Source organism: Pseudocercospora fijiensis, assembly GCF_000340215.1.
Source record: "Pseudocercospora fijiensis CIRAD86 unplaced genomic scaffold MYCFIscaffold_1, whole genome shotgun sequence".
Classification (NCBI taxonomy): domain Eukaryota; kingdom Fungi; phylum Ascomycota; class Dothideomycetes; order Mycosphaerellales; family Mycosphaerellaceae; genus Pseudocercospora; species Pseudocercospora fijiensis.
In genome coordinates, this window is record NW_006921532.1 from 732,198 (window position 1) to 753,674 (window position 21,477).

General features: G+C 46.6%; 6 protein-coding genes across 6 annotated transcripts; 4 read left to right on the forward strand and 2 right to left on the reverse strand.

The window, feature by feature from the left end:
* Nucleotides 1-1,607: 1,607 nt before the first annotated feature.
* Nucleotides 1,608-2,499, reverse strand: MYCFIDRAFT_169073 (uncharacterized protein; the record flags this gene model as incomplete). The annotated part of the gene is made up of 7 exons (XM_007922551.1): nucleotides 1,608-1,685; nucleotides 1,709-1,913; nucleotides 1,946-2,069; nucleotides 2,097-2,245; nucleotides 2,276-2,327; nucleotides 2,365-2,434; nucleotides 2,458-2,499. The coding sequence occupies 7 exons, from the start codon at nucleotides 2,497-2,499 to the stop codon at nucleotides 1,608-1,610; spliced, it is 720 nt and encodes a 239-aa protein (XP_007920742.1).
* A 748-nt stretch (nucleotides 2,500-3,247) lies between these two features.
* Nucleotides 3,248-4,248, forward strand: MYCFIDRAFT_209450 (uncharacterized protein; the record flags this gene model as incomplete). The annotated part of the gene is made up of 1 exon (XM_007922552.1): nucleotides 3,248-4,248. A coding segment is annotated over one exon (445 nt), but the record flags the coding sequence as incomplete, so codon positions are not given.
* An 810-nt stretch (nucleotides 4,249-5,058) lies between these two features.
* MYCFIDRAFT_84197 (uncharacterized protein) lies at nucleotides 5,059-5,964 on the forward strand (the record flags this gene model as incomplete). Its single annotated transcript, XM_007922381.1, has 1 exon — nucleotides 5,059-5,964. One exon carries the CDS (start codon nucleotides 5,059-5,061, stop codon nucleotides 5,962-5,964), a length of 906 nt encoding a protein of 301 aa, XP_007920572.1.
* A 6,927-nt stretch (nucleotides 5,965-12,891) lies between these two features.
* Nucleotides 12,892-14,226, forward strand: MYCFIDRAFT_158481 (uncharacterized protein). The gene has a single exon (XM_007922553.1). The coding sequence runs from the start codon at nucleotides 12,986-12,988 to the stop codon at nucleotides 13,844-13,846; it is 861 nt and encodes a 286-aa protein (XP_007920744.1). The 5' UTR covers nucleotides 12,892-12,985; the 3' UTR covers nucleotides 13,847-14,226.
* An 89-nt stretch (nucleotides 14,227-14,315) lies between these two features.
* On the reverse strand, nucleotides 14,316-16,344 carry MYCFIDRAFT_60682 (uncharacterized protein; the record flags this gene model as incomplete). The annotated part of the gene is made up of 2 exons (XM_007922029.1): nucleotides 14,316-16,040; nucleotides 16,104-16,344. The coding sequence occupies 2 exons, from the start codon at nucleotides 16,342-16,344 to the stop codon at nucleotides 14,461-14,463; spliced, it is 1,821 nt and encodes a 606-aa protein (XP_007920220.1). The 3' UTR covers nucleotides 14,316-14,460.
* Nucleotides 16,345-16,901: 557 nt separating this feature from the next.
* Nucleotides 16,902-19,576, forward strand: MYCFIDRAFT_60677 (uncharacterized protein). The gene is made up of 3 exons (XM_007922028.1): nucleotides 16,902-17,214; nucleotides 17,274-18,511; nucleotides 18,571-19,576. The coding sequence occupies exons 1-3, from the start codon at nucleotides 17,109-17,111 to the stop codon at nucleotides 18,730-18,732; spliced, it is 1,506 nt and encodes a 501-aa protein (XP_007920219.1). The 5' UTR covers nucleotides 16,902-17,108; the 3' UTR covers nucleotides 18,733-19,576.
* The last annotated feature ends 1,901 nt before the right edge of the window (nucleotides 19,577-21,477 follow it).

A 21,477-nucleotide genomic window follows, 5' to 3' on the forward strand; every position in this document is an offset into this window, starting at 1 on the left:
TCCTTTGTATTTAGGAACGCCGGAATGCCCTTATAGCTCGAGGCGTTTAACTTATATTACCTACTTACTAATTGGAATTACCTTTATACTAATTATTCTATCTCTACCTCCTACTTATATTAGCCTCTCTAAAGAAGCCTCGGCTTGTACGTAATAAGAAGTTACTTAACGATCTGTCGCGAGTAACCGTAACAATAGGCTTCTAGCTAGGTGCCTATTTCTTTAATACTCGAAGCCTAGATTCGATTAGCTTTGCTCGCTAGCTTTATAGCAATATATGCCCCCCTAGTATCTAGGAGCCGAAGGCATTACGGATATAGACTATAAATAGGTAGAAGTTATTATCGGACGTTTTGTAGGTCGTATCGAAGAGAAATAACTATATATAAACGGTTAGTTGTTGCTATCGAAATTTGTATATTAGGAAGAAAGTCGGAAAGCTAATGCCTAAGGCACTAATAGCTAGGAAATAGGGACCGGAAATAGGAACCTACATCTCTAGTAATACTACTATTTAGCAACTTACGCTACTAGTCGGCCTGCTATATAACACCCTTATACTAGAATGCCTCTATACGGACAGAGAGAGCCTTATAGGAAAGTCCTACGCCTATTATATCGTCTATAAGAGGGCCGAGATAATAATTAAGGTTGTCTAGCTATAATCGAATATTACCCTTCTTAGTTAGGGACACCCTCTTTACATTCTTCTTTATAGACTACTTTATAATACCTTTCTTTGCATAGTGCGCTCTAATAATAGCAAGACGACCTGCATTAGTACCCTCCTTTAGTAGGTAGAATATATAAGCCGTTTTATAGTTATACTAATCTATTAGGTACTCGATAACAACCCGGAGGCTATTACTAGAAGCCCTTATATCCTATGCCTAGTTAGCTTCGTAATACGACTTAATCTACTATATTAACCTTACTATATAGTCTATCGTATAACTATAAATATTGTTATTACTATACGCCGAATCGCGGCCTCCTCGAGCGATCTTATAGCTACGAGGCTCCTTATCCGCCTTCCGATCGAATACCGCGATTATAGCTATCGACGCGTCGTATAGGTCCTTATAAAACTCTAGTACTCTACCTTATAGATACTAATACCTAGCTCTCGACTACGATTAAAGTTACGCCGATAACGATAGTAGTATATCGTCCGCTACGACAACCTATTCTTATAACGAGCGCCCTCGTATTTCTCCTAGAAGTTAGTTATAAAGGGCTATATCTATTTAAACTATTCCTTCGGTATAAAGGAGCCTTAGGTTAACGGACTAAATAGCGAATAGCGTAGTTAATAGGTTATAGAAATAGGGATAAGATAAGCTATATTAAAGAGCTAGATTAAATAAGTTAATAAGTATTATAGTAATAATAGATAGCTATAGCGACTTTAGTAATACCTCCTATATAGAAAATGGGCCCTATACTATTAGGTTTCGACGATATAAAGTCAGAGACCCTAGCATCCGCGGAATGCCTGTTTTGGCTAGCAATATCAACACTTCTCAGATCCGGTTATCTACGAAGGAATGCCTCGGAAATTATATATGGGGCTGATCGGCCGGGCACTAAAATCTTCTAACAACTGCTTATAATTCGTCTGGGTCGAGCAGCCTGGCACTGGCACTGGCACTGGCACTGGCACTGGCACTGGCACACAGCATCATCTGGCCAGAAATGTCCGGCAGACGGCGGGCAGATGTCGGTAGATGGGTAGGTAGACACAGAGTGGCTCGCGCGTGTGAGAATGTACATAGGCAGCGGCGCAAGTGCGGAAGAGATGCAAGTCGCGAGTCGGAAATGTGTGAGCAGTGACGTCCACAGACCGCGCTTGCGCCGTTTCGGGAAAGTGCGCTGGAGTGGGGGGAAGGCAGAGGCGATTGGCCGGCGATACGCTCATCATCATCGTGCTGCAACTCGCGGTGACATCAGACGGGAATAGAATATCGATGCGGCGCGTCTTTCGATGCAGCTCGCAGCCTGGTCGTGTCGTCTTATCTCATCCGCCGTGACCATGTCGCGGGCGGCGGCAATGCACTCCCAGACCTGATCTGCATGCAGCTAAGCGACGTCGACACGGCCACGGCCACGGCCATCGATGACATGTCTTTCTGCGCCAGCGCAATAATCCATCCAGACACCACCACTGACCATGCACGCCCACGCCCACGCCCACGCCCACGACCACATCTCCCTCCCTCCTCTACTTTCGCCTCCGAACACCCTACTTTGCCCCTCCAATCCCAATCGCTGCCACAGCACGCGACACCAACTGCTCTTGCCAGCCCTGCGCTGTTGAGCCGCTTCATCTTTGACACATCATTTTCCCTTTGACCTCATCTGCACCTCGCCCTCCTTCCACCCCCCCCCCTTGCACCCTGGTGCTCTTCAAAATTGCTCGTGCCCATCCAGAGCGCTGGCGTTCTCTCTTCCCAGCACGCTAATGATTTCTTCCAATGTCCTCGTCGCGCGACAACACATCAAGCAATGAGACCGGAGCAGGAAGGTGAGTGGCAATGCCCCCGCTCGAAATCACCACTGGTCATCGTATCGAACGTGGAAGACACAGCGAAGCCTCACGTCGCATTGTCCGTGCTCAGGCAGCACGTGCCAGTGCCGCGCAAAGTCGAGAGACGAGAGCGCGCAACAGAGAAGACAGGCATGCTAGAGAGGGTCGAGATGCTCAGCAATCCCCAGCAGACCTTGCCTCCACGCCACGGAATCGGCCAAGCCTCGTCACGAGGAATAGCAGCCATGAACAGACGCAGCAACAGCAACAGCAACAGCAACAGCCATTCCAATCCCAATCTCGAAGTCAAAGTCGAAGCCAGGATCCCAGCACCCAGCAACACAATCAAGACGATGAGGGTAAGCTCAAGCCACTCGTGAATTGGATCACCAATATTCTTCATCTTTCCGCGGCAACTTTCGTCGCCGGCGCTGCTGCTCTTGTTACAGCGGGCAGGCCGGCTTTGGGCAATGCCAACGACGCCACCGGTACTGAAGGTGGATACATTGCTGATAGTGGCCTTGCCATGGATAATGTGGAAGTCGCGGGTGGCTTGCTGAGTCGTCGGCTCCCAATCGCCCTGCCCAGGGGTTTTGCAAACTTGCAAAAACGGATCTCACTATCCGATGGCTTTCTCGTTCTTCTCAGCCGGACCGCATGTTTCGACTACGGCTCTCCTGGAGTCGAGAATCGATTGAACTCGCTGCTTTTCGATATCGTAATGACGACAGCCACTATCACGGTGGCACAGCCAGGACAGATGGCAAACCACCCCATTCAGAGTCACTTGCGGCTAGCATGCGCATGTTTGACCATATTTCAAGGTCAGCGCGCCGACGGTGCCACATTTGCTGGCAACTCAAAGTACAATCTTGGATTCGATGCTGCTTGGTCGGAAGCCATGAACCTGGATCAAAATGCTCTGAAGGAGCCCAAGTCGGCCGAAGCAGCGCTCTGGGCTGTCTTCATCATCTGCGTGACATGCGAGTCCACCATCACTTTCTTCCACCGCGTGCTCTACGATTTGATGTCATCCCTCCAGCTTCAATATTGGGAACAAGTACGGAATGTCTTACTGGATTTCATCTATCCTGGCAGTTTCCTGGACGAGCCTTGCAGAGCCTTCTACAATAAACTGCAAGCGGGTCAAGTGCCAGTCAGCTGAAGCACTTGGGCTTGTTGAATGCGTCTATTAGACGCCTGTGGGGAAGTCAGTATGCAGCTCGAAGTTTGAGCAGCCGGTCCGTGGTGAATAGCCATGCACCAGCCTCGGAATAGCGCACTCGCCCCGGCCGATGACTCGTCTGAGCACGTCACTGTGCCATGACATATTCCTGGTATCGGATTGTGGACATCGAGGAATCGTTCCAGCTCTTGATTCTCAGGCCCGAGCGGCGATCATCCTCGGTGTGAGGCTTCTGGAGAAACACCACGAAGAATGCCACTGATGTCGTTGGCTCAAAAAAATGCTCGCAAGAATTTCCGCCACCCGGGAGATATTGAGTGGAAGGATGAGGGCGAAGGAATGCTTCAAACACATGCCGAATATCTCAGAAAGAGAGGGACAAGAACAGGAACAGAATCCAAGATCTTTTGAAATCTAGAAGGATCACGCACACAATTATTATGCTGCATGGATTAGCTGCATACCAAATGCATGTAGGTAGGCGACAGCAACAAGACTACTGTAACAGTCACAGAAAACGCGCTAGTAGCTTATGGCGGTGTCCCAAAGATTTTCCTGAACGTTTTCATGTCACCTCAGGCCGCTAAGCGCTCTCCTCTTCACAGCTTACCTTAGCGAGGCGGCTCTTTGATGTGAGATGGAGTGGCCTGATCCGCCCCAGGGATCTGCACGACGATGTTTTTTTTTGTTTTGAGGAAACTCTATCGCGTTTACCGCTTTAGCCTTTTCGTATATATTAACGATACGGGGTCGACTAAAATACGGAATGCTTCTTGCTTCTTCGTGGTCTAAGACTCTAAGGTCTTTCCATCCATCTGCATTATTCAGAGTACATTTCAGGACACGCTATTCTACCTTGTGCACTGCTGCATTTGATACAGATTCGAAAAAAAAAATCTCGCGGTATGAATTCCATCGCTCTCAACGACAGTTATTTGAATTACGAAATGGAGTATGCTACGCTACTACGAGACAGAGATGTAGAGGACATTTAGGAGTCGACTTCGAATGCCTTTGTCTAGTTCTAGTATATGTATAAGTTTGAATTGATGTTAACTTACTCGCGTACAAGACAGACTAAAAAAAAATAAGGCAGATTGGCATACTGAGAAGACGTGTCGCATGGAACGGAACATGGCGCTTTGTTTGAATGCCTCCCTTACGCACGTCAAAATCATGCATGGCTTTGTTCATCAGACAGTAGTGTCTTGATGTGGTCGCCGCAAATGGTATGGTATGGCAAAACGAACAAAGAAGAACGGCGGCTAACCTTTTCTTCGCAACTATCGATCCATCCATGAGCTTCTACTGTATCACTTTGGCAACAACAGTCCGCCCGCCCAAAATGCCAAATACACGAAGTAGTTCCCGTACAGTCAAGCCCAGTCATGCTGGGATTCTTCAAAAGCGAGCACGAGCACCAAGACAGACGTCTACGTCGAAGAGAAATCTGAAGAAGAAGAAGAAGACAGCAGCAGCAGCAACAGCTCCCGCGACTTCGAATCATCCCAAGGCAGAATTACCCGTCTCTCCCGATGAAAAGTCTCACGTCCAGCCAGAAGACGCAGTCAAAGGCAGCGAAAAAGTCACAAGAATCTACAACGAACTCTGGGAATCCACGCCCGTCAGTCTCGCGTTCATCGACCACGGGCTTTTGGAAACCGACGCCGACACGGAAATCATCGCGCTCAACCTCATCGATCATATGATCAAAGAAGAAAACTGGAATCCTGCGTTGTCCATGAATAAACTCAGCGCGGCGTGTTTTCTCTTCGCGAGTCGGGTGACGGGGAAGGGGAATGAGGCGGGAGACATCGCGCGGTCGTTTGAGCACGATGCGGAGAGGTATTCTTCGGCGCTGCTCGCTACGGTCAATGTTTCGCGTATGGCGACGGATTTTACGGTTAGGAGGAGGATTGCGATGGCTTTGAAGATGTGTGCGCGGGATGTTGAGGTTGGGTATGGGATTTTGTGGGAGCAGAGGAGTGAGTTGAGAGGTTTGGTTGGGCTTTATGCGGAGGGTGTGGAGTTTTTGCCGGGGCCGGAAGGGGTTGGTGTTGATGGGGCTGGTGAGGCTGTTGCTGTTGCTGCTGTGGAGGAGGCTGCGGAGGTGAAGAAGGATGAGGAGGAGGCGGAAGAAGAAGAAGAAGCGAAGGCGGAGGAGTTGCTGAGAGTTGCTGATGCACCGCTCGTTAGTCCGGCTTTTCTTGAGCTTGATGAGTTTGAGTGTGCGGTAGCGGAGCATGAGTAGTCATGCGGCGTCAGCAGAGCGACATGTTCAGCTGGGAATAATCTGGGATGTCAGCAAGCAGTACGCCACAGCACAGCACATTCCTGGGCCGGGAATGGAAATGGACTTGGTCCGGTGGTGGCGGTGGCATTGGCTTTGGCATTGGCATTGGAGGCAGCAGGTTTCGATGACACGGCCGCAAGCAGCTTGGAATATAGCAGCCTCATTGATCGCTTGATAGCTCCGGGAACAGAGGCAATGTCAATAATCAATAATATCAATAATATGACAACTCAACAAAAGTTGGGGCCCCTTTAGGCTTAGTGCGGCTCAAAACGACCGAAAAGTCGACTCTAATTAGTCGGCGGCGAGGAACTTTAAAATTTCTCGATTCTCGTACGGTCCGGAGGGCGTAGGAGTCGTAGAATCGACTATAACGCTCCGGCGCCGCGATAGTAGTGTTTCCGAGGCCGTCTCCGTCGTTTACGCCTAATCCGGCGGCGTTTTTTGCTCGAGGCGGTATCGTTCGCGCCTAATCCGGCGGTATTTACTCGGAGCGGTAGGCTCGAAAGGCTTATCCTACGCGTTCCGGATAGTACTACTCGCTATAGGCGTTTTATAGGGTACTTATAGTAGGCGTTAGATAAGGTACTCGCTATAAATAGTTCGAATCCTATTTAACTATAGGCGTTTTAGATAGTATTTACTATAAGCGTTTCGGATAGGACTACTCGCTATAGCTATCTCGGATAGTTACCGCTATAAGCGTTTCGAATATTACTACTCGCTATAAGCGTTTTTAGTAGTATTTACTATAAGCGTTTCGGATTAGACTTGCTATAAGTATTCTAAATAGGACTTACTATAGGTATTTTAGATAGTACTACTTGCTATAAGCGTTCTTAATAGTACTTGCTATTTGCGTTCTGAATTAGACTTACTATACGCGTTCCGGATAAGACTTAGTATAAGCGTTTCGGATTAGAATTGCTATATAGTGCGTTCTAAATGAAACTTAGTATAGGCGTTATAGACAGTAGTACTAACTGTTAGCGCTCCGGATTAGAGTTATTAGACTTACTATACGCGTTCTAAATAGTACTTAGTATTATAAGCGTTCTAAATTAGACCTATTATAGGCGTTATAGATAATAGTTAGCTTATCCTACGCGTTCCGGATAGTACTACTCGCTATAGATATTCTATAGAGTACTCGCTATAGGCGTTATATAGGGTACTCGCTATAGATAGTTCGAATACTATTTAACTATAGGCGTTTTAGATAGTATTTGCTATAAGCGTTCCGGATAGTACTACTCGCTATAGGCCTTCCGGATAGTGCTTCGTATAAGTATTTAGTTTCGGATTAGACTTAGACTTACTTTATACATTCCGGACAAGACTTTCTGTAGGCGTTTCGGATTAGATTATTAGACTTGCTATACGCGTTCCGGTTTATATAGGACGAACTATACTAAGCGTTTAAAATAAGGCTTGTCCTACGCGTTCCGGATAGTACTACTCGCTATAGATATCTTAGATAGTTACCGCTATAGGCGTTTCGAATATTACTACTCGCTATAGGCGTTTTTAGTAGTATTTACTATAAGCGTTTTAGATATAACTTGCTATAAGTATTCTAAATAGTACTTACTATAGGTATTTTAGAAAGTACTACTTACTATAAGCGTTCGTAATAGTACTTACTATTACCGTTCTAAATTAGACCTACTATACGCGTTCCGGATAGTACTTACTCTACGCGTTTCGGATAAGACTTAGTATAGGCGTTTCGGATTAGAATTGCTATATAGCGCGTTCTAAATAGAACTTGGTATAAGCGTTATAGATAGTAGTACTAACTATTAGCGCTCCGGATTAGACTTGCTATACGCGTTCCGAATAGTACTTACTAAGTTACTATTATAAACGTTCTAAATTAGACTTTCTATAGGCGTTATAGATAGTAGTTAGCTTGTCCTACGCGTTCCGGATAGTACTACTCGCTATAGGTATTCTATAGAGTACTCGCTATAGGCGTTTTATAGGGTACTTACGGCCCCTTTAGGCTTACTACGGCTTAAAATAAGCTAAAAGCCGACTCTACTTAGCTATAGCCGAGGAACTTTAAAATTTCTTAGTTTACGAGCGGTTCGGAGATTATAGGAGTCGTAGTATATAGTTCGTAAGCGGTTCGGAGATTGTAGGAGTCGTAGTATATATCGTAAGGCTACGATAGTATTATTTCCGATGCTATATCGGTCGTTTATACCTAATCCGGCGGTATTTGCTCGAGGCGGTATACTCGAAAGGCTTAGCCTACGCGTTTCGCATAGTACTACTCGCTATAGATATTCTATAGAGTACTCGCTATAGGCGCTTTATAAGGTACTCGCAGTAGGCGTTATATAAGGTACTCGCTATAAGTAGTTCGAATACTATTTAGTAACTATAGGCGTTTTAGATAGTATCTACTATAAGCGTTCCGGAAAGTACTACTCGCTAAAGATATCTCGGATAATTATCGCTATAAGCGTTTCGAATATTACTACTCGCTATAAGCGTTTTTAGCAGTATTTGCTATAGGCGTTTCGGGCGTTTTGGATTAGACTTACTATAGGTATTCTAAATAGCACTTGCTATAGGTATTTTAGATAGTACTACTTGCTTTAAGCGTTCTTAGTAGTACTTACTATTAGCGTTCCGAATTAGACTTGCTATATACGTTCCGGATAGTACTTACTCTACGCGTTCCGGATAAGACTTAGTATAAGCGTTTCGGATTAGAATTGCTATATAGCGCGTTCTAAATAGAACTTAGTATAGGCGTTTTAGATAGTAGTGCTAACTGTTAGCGCTCTGGATTAGACTTACTATACGCGTTCCGAATAGTACTTACTATTATAAGTGCTCTAAGTTAGCCTTACTGTAGGCGTTGTTAGTAATAGTTAGCTTGTTCTACGCGTTCCGGATAGTACTGCTCGCTATAGATGTTCTATAGAGTACTCGCTATAGGCGTTCTATAGGGTACTTAGAGTAGGCGTTATATAGGGTACTCGCTATAGATAGTTCGAATGCTGTTTAACTATAGGCGTTTTAGATAGTACTTACTATAAGCGTTCCGGATAGTGCTGCTCGCTATAGTCTTAGCCTATAGGCCTTCCGGATAGTGCTTAATATAAGTATTTAGTTTCGGATTAGACTTAGACTTAATTTATACATTCCGGATAAGACTTTCTATAAGCGTTTTAGATTAGACTTAGTATACGCGTTCCGGTTTATATAGGACTAACTATACTAAGCGTTTAAAATAAGGCTTGTCCTACCGACTCCTACACGTTCCGTATAGTACTACTCGCTATAGGTGTTCTATAGAGTGCTCGCTATAGGCGTTTTATAAGGTACTCGTAGTAGGCGTTATATAGGGTGTCCGCTAAAAGTAGTTCTAATGCTGTTTACTATAGCCTATAGGCGTTTTAGATAGTATTTGCTATAGGCGTTCCGGATAGTGCTACTCGCTATAGATATCTCGGATAGTTACCGCTATAAGCGTTTCGAATAATACTACTCGCTATAAGCGTTTTTAGTAGCATTTACTATAGGCGTTTTAGATATAACTTGCTATAAGTATTCTAAATAGAACTTACTATAGGTATTTTAGAAAGTACTACTTGCTATAGGCGTTCTTAGTAGTACTTACTATTAGCGTTCTATATTAGACTTACTATACGCGTTTCGGATAGTACTTACTATACGCGTTCCGGATAAGACTTAGTATAGGCGATCCGTATTAGAGTTACTATATAGCGCGTTCTAAATAAAACTTAGTATAGGCGTTATAGATAGTAGTACTAACTGTTAGCGCTCCGGATTAGACTTACTATACGCGTTCCGAATAGTACTTAGTATTATAAGCGTTCCAAATTAGAATTCCTATAGTTGTTTTCGATTAAAGTTGCTATAAGCGTTTTGAATTAGACTTACTATACGCCTTGTAGGCAGTACTTGCTATAAGTGTTCCGACTCGGAAAGAACTACTTACTATAGATATTTCGAATAGTACTCGCTATAGGTATTCCGGATAGCAATTACTATAGGCGCATTCCGGCTCGCTATAGGCGTTTAATAGGGTACTCGTAGGAGGCGTTATATAAGGTACTTGCTATAAATAGTGCGAATACTATTTAAATATAGGCGTTTTAGATAGTATTTACTATAAGCGTTCCGGATAGTACTACTCGCTATAAGCCTTCCGGATAGTACTTAATAAAAGCATTTAGTTTCGGATTAGACTTGGACTTACTTTATATATTCCGGATAAGAGTTTCTATAAGCGTTTTAGATTAGAATTACTATATAGCGCGTTCTAAATAAAACTTAGTATAGGCGTTGTAGACAGCAGTACGCTATAGATATTCTATAGAGTACTCGCTATAGGCGTTTTATAGGGTAATCGCTATAAACAGTTCGAATACTATTTACTATAGGCACTTTAGATAGTATTTACTATAAGCGTTCCGGATAGTACTACTCGCTATAAGCCTTCCGGAATCCGGATAGTACTTAATATAAGTATTTAGTTCCGGATTACACTTAGACTTACTTTATATATTTAAGATAAGACTTTCTATAAGCGTTTTAGATTAGACTTACTATAAGCGTTCTGGATAGTACTATTTGCTATAGATATCTCGGATAGTTACCGCTATAAGCGTTTTAAATATTGCTACTCGCTATAAGCATTTTTAGTAGTATCTACTATAAGCGTTTCGGATACAACTTGCTATAAGTATTCTAAATAGTACTTACTATAGGTATTTTAGATAGTACTACTTGCTATAAGCCTAAGCGTTCTTAATAGTACTTACTATTAGCGTTCTAAATTAGACTTACTATACGCGTTCCGGATAGTACTTACTATACGCGTTTTAGATAGGACTTAGTATAAGCATTTCGGATTAGAATTGCTATATAGCGCGTTCTAAAGCGTTCCGGATAGTACTACTCGCTATAGATATCTCGGATAGTAACCGCTATAAGCGTTTCGAATACTACTACTCGCTATAACCGTTTTTAGTAGTATTTACTATAAGCGTTTCGGATATAACTTGCTATAAGTACTCTAAATAGTACTTACTATAGGTATTTTAGATAGTAGTACGCTATAGATATTCTATAGAGTACTCGCTATAGGCGTTTTATAGGGTACTCGTAGTAGGCGCTATACAGGGTACTCGCTATAAATAGTTCGTAGTAGTTAATATAAGTATTTAGTTTTAGATTAGACTTAGACTTACTTTATATATTCCGGATAAGATTTTCTATAAGCGTTTTGGATTAGACTTAGTATACGCGTTCCGGTTTATATAGGACTAACTATACTAAGCGTTTAAAATAAGGCTTATCCTACGCGTTCCGGATAGTACTACTCGCTATAGATATTCTATAGAGTGCTTACTATAGGCGTTTTATAAGGTACTCGTAGTAGGCGTTATATAAGGTACTTACTATAAACAGTTCGAAACGTTCCGGTCTATATAGAACTAACTATACTAAGCGTTTAAAATAAGGCTTATCCTACGCGTTCCGGATAGTACTACTCGCTATAGATATTCTATAGAGTACTCGCTATAGGCATTTTATAGGGTACTCGTAGTAGGCGTTATATAGGGTACTCGCTATAAACGTTTTTAGTAGTATTTACTATAACCGTTTCGGATATAACTTGCTATAAGTATTCTAAATAGTACTTACTATAGGTATTTTAGATAGTACTACTTACTATAAGCGTTCTTAATAGTACTTACTATTAGCGTTCCGAATTAGACTTTCTATACGCGTTCCGGATAGTACTTACTATACGCGTTCCGGATAGTACTTACTATACGCGTTCCGGATAGGACTTAGTATATACGTTTCGGATTAGAATTACTATATAGCGTGTTCTAAATAAAACTTAGTATAAGCGTTATAGATAGTAGTACTAACTATTAGCGCTCCCGATTAGAGTTACTATACGCGTTCTAAATAGTACTTAGTATTATAAGTATTCTAAATTAGAATTCCTATAAGTATTTTAGATTAAAATTACTTTAGGCGTTTTAGATTAGACTTACTATACGCCTTATAGATAGTACTTACTATAAGCGTTCCTACTTAGAAAGAACTATGTACTATAGATATTTCGAATAGTACTCGCTATAGGTATTCCGGATAGTAATTACTATAGGCGTATTCCGGAAGTAGTTACTTTAGATATTTTAGACTATCTTACTATAAGCGTTTCTAATAGTAATCTAGCTTACCCTACCCCGCTCGTCGCCTTAGCCTTTACTTATAGCTCTTCGGCCTTTACTTGTGGCTCTTCGAGCCACATAAACACTAGTAGTAGAAGAAAAGCGGCGAGTGTGGGCAGATGCTTCTAATTCGGTAGGCATGATTAATTTAAGTTTGCATGCTCAGCCACTCAGCTGTCAGGCTAGCTCGGCAGGGTCTGGTGAGAAAGTGGAAGTGAAACGGCTCCACCACTCGAAGCAACGCAACAGCAGGCACGATCCAACCGCTGGGCGTGTTTGGGCTTATGTTTTAAGGGACTGCGATACCTCGCTCACTACTACTCCCACCCCTCGCACTACACCACTCACACTGCACGCAGAACTTAGCTTGTTGGACATACATTTGCAAGCAGACATCGCCTGCTGGGATTCGATATAGTTCTAAGGGGTCTCAGCCAGGAACGCGGAGAAGCCTACCGCACCGCATTCGGGAGCTGAACAGCATTATTGCAGCAGTCAGGCGCCAGCATAATGGCGGTAAGTCACGCAACGATCACATCACGCCCGCCCACCCCACAGCAATCGCCATGCGCATACTTTGGCATTCCAGTCGTCCAGAAACGGTCTCCAGAGACATCGCATAGCACACGCCGCTGACAATGGCCGCTCCACAGTACAACAATAATAACTACGGCGCTGGCTACGGCCAGTCCAACCCATACGACAACTACGGCCAAGCGCCTCCCGCATACGGTAGCAACGTCGAAATGCAGCCTCTCGCCCACCACGGTGCTCCTTACTCGTCCGCGACCCCAGAGCCCCGCGATCCTAATCAGATCTTGAACGACTGCCGTGCTGTTGGCAGAGCCATTGACGATCTGGAGAGCCGCCTTCAAGAGCTGCAACGTCTTCAACGCAATTTTGTTTCAGGGACCGGCGCCTCTAACAAAGATGTCGATGCCCTCAGCGCCGACATCATGTCTGGCTACCGCGGTCTGGCAGATCGGGTGAAGCGCATCAAGGGACAGCCAGATGCTTCAGCACCACGGAACAAGGCACAGGTGGAGGCATTGGACCGAAGAATACGCAAGGCCATCAATCAATACCAGCAGATCGAGTCGCAATTCCGCAAAGAGGTTCAGGAGCAGCAACGGAGACAATACCTGATCGTTCGCCCAGATGCTTCGGAATCTGAGATCAGAGAGGCTACAGAGGGTGGCGGTGACACTCAGATCTTTCAACAAGCTCTGCTCAACGCAGACCGCCGTGGACAAGCACAGAGCACGCTGAGAAATGTGCAACAACGTCACGACGCTATCCAACAAATCGAGCGAACGATGATCGAATTGCAACAGCTTTTCCAGGACTTGGATGCTATCGTCGTCCAGCAAGAAGCCGCTGTTATGAATATCGAACAAAAAGCCGAAGAAACTCACACTCACCTCGAAGCCGGCAACGTGCACGTCGACAAAGCGGTCAGCAGTGCCCGCGCCGCAAGGAAGAAGAAGTGGATCTGCTGCGGCATCTGTCTTGCGATTATCGTCGTTATCATCATCATCATTCTGATTTATGGTGCTACTGCGGGGGGTTGGTTTAAGAAGGACAATAACAATAACAATCACAACTAGGAGTCCAGCGCATCGTTCCAACTCCGACGCAAAACAACGACACACAGCTTCATCTACATCCTCCCTCCAGATGCGAGCGTCATCCACTGGAACCACCCCGAACTCAATGACAGATAATTTGAGAAGAGTGTGTGCCAGTCATATATGTATGCATGCTCGCAGCTAGTTTTCACTTTTTTTTTCTTTTTGCATACCCTCACAGCGACGGAGTTTTAGTCTTTTTTGGAAACCGGCAAAGTTTTTTGAAAGAAACGAAAACGAACAGTGTGCCACAGACGGTCGGGGTCGGTTGGGAGGAGTTTTTTTTATTCGGGTTATCTTGTAGCAGGCCAGGCAGGGGAAAGGAAGAAGTAAAGAAAGTATACCAACCATATTTAATTACATCACATCCTCTATCTCTCTCTCTCCCTCTCCCAAAGATCAATATTATCAAGCTGGTTCTGCTTTTTTGGTGTTGAGAATTTGGTTTGACATTGCTGTCTTGTTTTTATCTCGTCTCTATGCTCTCTTTCTCTTCTCAACAATCACATATTCATCCGACATTCACATTCACTACTCAACACTATCTATCTATCTATCTATCTAACTCCCCTTCTTCTCCCCCTTCATCTCCATCACTTCCTTTCCTCTTCCCGTCCCCCTTTCTCCCTCTCCCTCCTCAAAACCTCCAACTCCCTCTCCCTAGCCTTCTCAACACTCCTCCTGCGAATGTTTTCCAAATCCCCAAAAACAGCCCCCACCAACTCCTTCTTATTCACCTTCCCCATCGCATTGCGCGGCAAGCACTCCACAACCTTCATATCCTGCGGGATTTTATACGCCACCAATTTCTCCCTCAACGCACGTCTCATCTCCAACGCACTCCACGCTCCACCATTCCTGCCGCACGTCTGCCCGAATTTCGTCAACACGATGACGGCGGCGGCTTTCTGGCCCCAAGCGACGCTGGGGAGGCCGACGACGGCGCATTCGGATACTTGCGGGAGGGAGAGGAGGTGGCGTTCGATTTCTAGCGCTGAGACCTTTTCGCCGCCGGTTTTGATTATGTCGGCGGATTTGCGGCCGAGGATGAAGTATGCGGGTCCTGTGGCCCAAGGGCCTGAAGCACCTTCTCCGGAGCCTGCTGGGACAGGGCGGCGGACGGCGATGTCGCCGGTTTTGAACCAGCCGTCGCTGGTGAATTCTTTTTTTGTGGCTTCCGGGTTGCGCCAGTAGGATTGGAAGATTGTGGGGCCTTTGAGTTGGATTTCGCCGGCGCGTTCTTTGCCCGTTGAGGAGGTTTCTTGACCGGGTTGGATTACTTCGTGGGTGTCGAAGTCCACGAGACGGGCTTGTACGGAGGGTAAGGGCCAGCCTACTGAGCCGTCGATTCGGTCGGTGTCTGCGAGACCGCACGATAGGGCCATGCCGACTTCGGTCATGCCGAAGCGTTCGAGGAGGACGTTGCCGTTGGACAGGTCGGTCCAGGCTTGTTTGGTTGGGGTTGGGAGGGCTGCGGAGCCGGAGATGTTGAGGCGGAGGTGTTTTCGTTGGATGGCTTCGTCGGCCGAGGTTTTGATGTCCGATGGGAGGTCCGGGTAGGATTGGAGCATGCGGGCCCAGACTGTAGGGACAGCTGTGAAGAAGCTGACTGGGGTTTTGGATGATTCTGGGCTGATGATGGTGCTTTGGAAGGGAGCGGCGAAACGTTTCCATACGTTGTCGACGTTGAAGGGGTACATAAACTCAATGCTGCTTCCAGCGAGAATGGGCGTGAGGAGAGCATTAACCGTGCCGTGGATGTGATGCAATGGGAGGACATGAAGCAGACGGTCGTCTGGTGTGTATTCCCATGCTTCGATCAAGCTCTTCGCCTGCGCTGTGAGAACTCTCTGAGGCAGTAGGACACCCTTCGGTTTCGCTGTTGTTCCCGATGTGTACAACATCATGCCACCTTCTGCATCCTCGACGTTGCCAGTCAACTGAACTTGCTCCCGTGACTTTGCGCCTTCACGAATTTTTTCCACGGCAATGCTGATGGGGGTCTTGTCCAGGCCCTCTTTCAATACTTCTTGTGCACCTTTTGCGAATTTCTTGGAATGGATCAAAGCAAGTGCTTCACTGTGGTTCAGAATATAGCGGAGCTCTCCAGCAGGGAAGGAAGGAGCTAGGGGGACGGCTATGGCGTTGGACGCAAGACAACTGAGAAGAGTGACTGTGCGAGTAATGCTTAGCCAACGCAGCTATTCAAAACAAGAAGTCTCGGTATTTTGCGCACCTACATAGTCATAGCTATTCTCGACCAAGAAGGCTATTCGCTCGCCTGCGATACTGTCTTCGCTCTTGCCAGTCTCGCTTAGAATTTGATCCTTTCTCAAGGCAATGTCCTGGAGCACGCTGCCATACTTGAAACTTCTTCCGCAGAGAGAGTGTACTACTGCTGTGGTGTTCGGGTCATGATTCTGGATGGCCTCGGTGAAGGCAGTCTTCTGAAGTCTTGCAAGTTGGCCTCCTGCCATGGTGGTGCTGAATAGCCGCGTCGATGGTGGCGTGCTTCGGTGTATGCAGGATGAACGGATCGTTGCTCTGGCGGTACTGAGGCTGGTATTATATTGGGTGTGGAACGAACGAAAGGAGTGACGGAGAAGCATCGCCGAGGATAGTCAGGGCATTTGGGGAGCGGCTCTATGGCGTGTGTCCAGCCATTGGGGCAGCTAATGCCATTGAGACGATTGACGTGCGCGGCGAAAGAGTGAGGCAGGAAATCTCCAGGGACCGGTCGGAAAAGTGGGGTTCTTATCCGCTGCCCAGCCTACGCTCGCGATGATACAAATGCAATGGACGGACGCTGTTCCTGGAAAGACACAGTAGCAGGAAGCTGCAGTGAGGCAGTGCTATGGTGCAAAGTGAGACCAGCGGCTATGAAGGATACACAGGCAAGCCAGCGAAACTTGTTGCTTCGCAGTCACATGCGAGGGTCGTCAAGTGAGTGATGGAGAGGGGGTGTCGTCATCTTCCAAGTGAAAGTCCCTGCACTTTCTGGCGCGCAGCCTGGCAATTACACACTGTACGATAGTCAACTTCGTCTTCTCTTCACCTCGAGCACAGCCACCAAAGCAATTCCATTCCCATTCCAGTCGTCACTGTCGCTGTTGCGCCTCCGTCACAGTCGAGTTGTACGTGTACGCGCACTCAGTCTTCGAACCGAATAATTGAAAGCCGATCCGCCGTGCAGTGCGTCCCTGCGAGCACTTCCTCACGAACACCTCCACCGCCGCCCAAGATGGTGGTCGACACCGCCTACTATGACTTGCTCGGAGTCCAGCCGACTGCCACTGAGATCGAGATCAAGAAGGCCTACCGAAAATTGGCCATTCGACTCCATCCAGGTGCGGCGTCAGAAATGGTGTGTGAGTGGGAAATTCTAGGCAGCTAACCAAAAACGCAGACAAGAACCCCGATGATCCGACAGCGCACGAGAAGTTTCAGGCAGTTGGCGAGGCCTACCAAGTATTGAGCGATACCGAACTGCGGAAGAGATATGACCAGTATGGCAAGGAGGGCGCCAAACCAGACTCCGGCTTCGAAGACCCCGCCGAATTCTTCACCATGATCTTTGGCGGTGAAGCCTTCCAGGACTGGATCGGCGAGATCTCCATGATGAAGGATCTCACCAAGAGCATGGAGATCTCTATGAGAGAACAGGAGGAAGCCGAGGGTCAGGCTGCCGCCGCCGCCGCCGCCGCCGATGCTGCTTCTGCCACGACTGATGCCGCCGCCGCGAAGCAAGCAGAGGCCGCGAAAGATGCGCAACCCGCAGCCGCTGCTCCTCCTCCAGCATACGCCGAGACCGCCCCAGAAGGAACCCACGAGATTCCCATCCGCGACACCAAGCCTCCCTCATACCCTGCCTCATCATCCGGTACATCTACTCCACGACCGCAAGGCATTCCAACTCGTCTGGCTCTGACCGACAAGACTGAGGAGGAGGCTGCTGCCACTGCGGCTGGCATGACCGAGGAGGAGAGGAAGCTGCGAGAGAAGGAGAAGCGCAAAGGTGGTCTTACGAAGGAGCAGCGCGAAGAATTGGCAGCTTTCGAGATGGAGCGCAAGAAGATCCGCGACGAGCGTGTCGAGACACTGGCCAACAAGCTCATTGACCGAGTGAGCGTATGGACCGAGACCGACAAGGGCCGCGCTGTGACCGAGGCCTTCAGGCAGAAGATGAAGCTCGAGGCAGAGAATCTCAAGATGGAGTCTTTCGGCATTGAGATTCTGCATGCAATTGGTCAAACATATGTCACCAAGGCATCCACCTATATCAAGTCGCAGAAGCCACTCATCGGAGGTGTCAGTGGCTTCTTTAGCCGACTCAAGGACAAGGGCAACATGGTGAAAGACACGTGGGGTACGGTGTCAAGTGCCATCTCTGCTCAGATGGAGATTGAGGAAATGGCGCGCGCCGAAGAAAAGGGTGGCGATGACTGGACCGACGAAAGAAAGGCAGAGTATGAGAAGCGCGTGACCGGCAAGATTCTCGCCGCAGCATGGCGCGGAAGCAAGTTTGAGATCACTGGTGTGCTTAGGGACGTGTGCGATAAGGTTCTCTACGACAAGCGCGTTAGGCCAGAGAAGCGGCTGGAGCGTGCCCATGCGTTGCTCATCATCGGAGAGATGTTTGCAAAGGTAAGTGACAGACCATGGCGACGTCGACACTTGCACCTTGTACTGACTGTTCAATCCAGGCCGAACGTGATCCAGATGAAGAGGGCGATTTTATGGCCTTCGAACAGCTCATGGCTGAAGCTACTGCGAAGCGTGAGAAGAAAGAGGACAAGAAGAGGGAGGAGAAGAAACACCGCTTCGGTCACAAGCACGACGAGAAGGAGGCCGCACCGGCAAGCTAGAAGCAACCGTCACTACCTCCCCGTCCTCACACGCCCAGTTCACAGACTTCACCAGCCGTCCCGCGAGATGAATTGCAGTTCGTCGCACCAATCATCGACGGGTCATGCGACTCTCCAGCAGCACCGCATCAGCCTTACGACTCCCCACCTCGACCTCTGCGATCGCATCCACCAACGGAGGACGGCGACTTGAGGACAGAAAAGCCGCCTCGTGTTCGGTCTGCTGGCGGTACTATCCGCTTCGTACTTGACACTTCTAGCGATGACGACAAGCCTGCAGTGCCGGAGAAGGATACCTAGCACATGTTCCTGCTGACGTTTTGCTGACCGCCCTGTCTGTCTACACGCCGACAATCCGACACCCGATCTTGTCCCGAAGCATCAGGCACCAACGCGAATTTGGAATTGAAACTGGTTCCAAGACCGTCTCGACTGAGTCGGCTCGCTTGCGGTGTCGCCGAGAGCTGCCTGGTCTCCACGAACCTGGAGAATTTTCTTCATAGCCCGGAGATCTGTGTACTCGGCTTTTTCTTCGCCTGACACCTCGACAGTGTAATCGTTTCGCACCGGATTCGCTAGCCTTACGACCAACGCTGGCACGGATGGGGAGCAGCAGCTCGTCTTTTCGTACTCGCTGCGCGCGTCATCACTACCTGCCGAGATCGCTCGACGTCACGTCGTCTGGTCGATACGAAGCGGTGTCACTCAGGCCGTCGTTACGATGAGCCTGGGCAGCTCGTACAATACGAGTAGACAGGCTCGTGATGATGTGAAGCGTTCAGCACCAAATATAGTAGCATTGAATAGTAGCATCACGTCCGAAATTCAGGCTTCATGATCCATCATTACAAGGCACGTGGCTCATTTCAACCTCACAGTTCTTGAAGCTTCATTCATTTCATCTTTACAGTTCCTGAAACCTGACTGGATGCGGTGGTGTGATTCGATCCGACCTTTCAGACCCGATGAAGGTTTGACAGGCACAGGCACAGTGCAGTTTTTTGAAGTGGTTCAGGTCCGTGCGCCTACAAGGGGTTCAGCAGGTAGGATATCTAACAACATGCTACATTGTTAGGACTAAGGGCTAATCTACCGAGCTAAACTTGTCCTTACGCGTACGCCGACTAGCTTAAAAGAGCTATAATATAATATTCTAAGAAGGTAAAGAGAATATTACTATTCCTAGTAGCGTACGGACCTAATCTACTTTAAAAAACTGTATTATATATATATAGAATATTTTTAAAGGGAGGGGAGGGGAGATCTTATTAGGACTAAAGAGGTTATATATAATTAGTATATAACTAGGCCGAGTAAAGCTAGAGTCTCGGGGCCTTAGGTAGGGCTTAGCGCTTAGCGTTAGGCTAACTAGCCTACCTTCCTCCCTCTCCTTTTAGATCTCTATCGAATACTATACTAATTTACTACTACCCTATCTACCTACTAATATAACCCTTCTTATATAGTATTCGATCTACTCTTTAAAGGTAGTAGCTAGATAGTCCTTATTTTAAGCTTTTAGCGGTATAGCTACGAGAACTGTTAATTTAGCTATATTGCGCCTAAAGAACGGGACCTATACGTACTACTCTATTAAAACAACCGTACTAATTATTAAGCAAGGCCTTCTATATAGCCTATTATACCGAGTTAATCGTACTAGACTAATGTCTACTAATTCCGCTATATCCGTATCTTAGGGGCCTATAGTATATTATTAGTGCTGCCCCTTATTATAATAGCCGGCTTGTTACAAAACAGTAGTAATAACAACCGCGGCGCCGCTAGTAGCGCCGGCGGTAGTAAGGTGTCGTTTAAGCCCTATAGTGCTTATCCTAATTAAGCGGAGCGACGGCGTAGAGCTCGATAGTAGTATTAGATTGCCTAATAGCGCTTTTGCGCTTGTTGCTGCGGTCTATATAGCTATAGTATAGTATCGAAAGCCTCGACAAGTAGTCGCTATATTACTTAAAGTCCTTATTATCGCCCTATGTCTACGCTATAGCTAAATCCTCTTCCTAGTAACGGCGCAATCTATTATTAAACGCCTATTAACGTATCTGCTCTTCCGCGATTGCAATTTAAATATATATCTCCTTATTAATTTCCTTATTATCTACGGTTGCTTGCTCTTACTCTTGCTCTTACTCTTACTCTTACTCTTGCTCTTGCTCTTACTCTTACTATATTCGCGGATCGCTATCGACGATATTACTACCTTAAAGAAGGTAGCTCGAAGAGACTACCTACGATCGTTAGGCTTCGCGGTTAGTATTAACGTTGCGCTAGAAGGTCTTATCGTCTAAGAACTCGCTAGCAACTTATCGATTACCGAGACGGTCTTAATCGATACGCGGTATAGCTCTAACTCTAAGGTATTCGTAGACAACTTTATTACGCGACTGTATATTACGAAGGGTATTAACGAACATAGTGCCTTTAATACGACGGCTATAGACCTCTACAAACCTACTAGATAGTACTACGAAGCAGATAAACTGCCTAGGTACTATTAAAGTCGGTAGTATACGCTCGAGGAAGGCGAGAGAAGCGACTAGTAAAGCGGCTTCTTTAGACGATAGTATAGTATTACCCGGAGTACGAGACTCTATCTTAGTAATTTTAAGCAAGTCGGCTTTAAACTATGCCTCTTCCTCTTAACGCCGACGAAGAGCCTTATCCTACTACTATTCTCGAGCGCGTTACTACTAAAGACGATATTCTTACTAGGTATATAGAGCTTAT

Excerpts from the sequence above, each read along its gene's own strand:
- MYCFIDRAFT_158481 (XM_007922553.1), top strand. The coding sequence starts at position 12,986 with ATGCAGCCTCTCGCCCACCACGGTGCTCCTTACTCGTCCGCGACCCCA.
- MYCFIDRAFT_60677 (XM_007922028.1), top strand. The coding sequence starts at position 17,109 with ATGGTGGTCGACACCGCCTACTATGACTTGCTCGGAGTCCAGCCGACT. Across the intron at positions 17,215-17,273 it reads GGCCATTCGACTCCATCCAG|ACAAGAACCCCGATGATCCG; the intron begins GTGCGGCGTCAG and ends CCAAAAACGCAG. Across the intron at positions 18,512-18,570 it reads TCGGAGAGATGTTTGCAAAG|GCCGAACGTGATCCAGATGA; the intron begins GTAAGTGACAGA and ends TGTTCAATCCAG.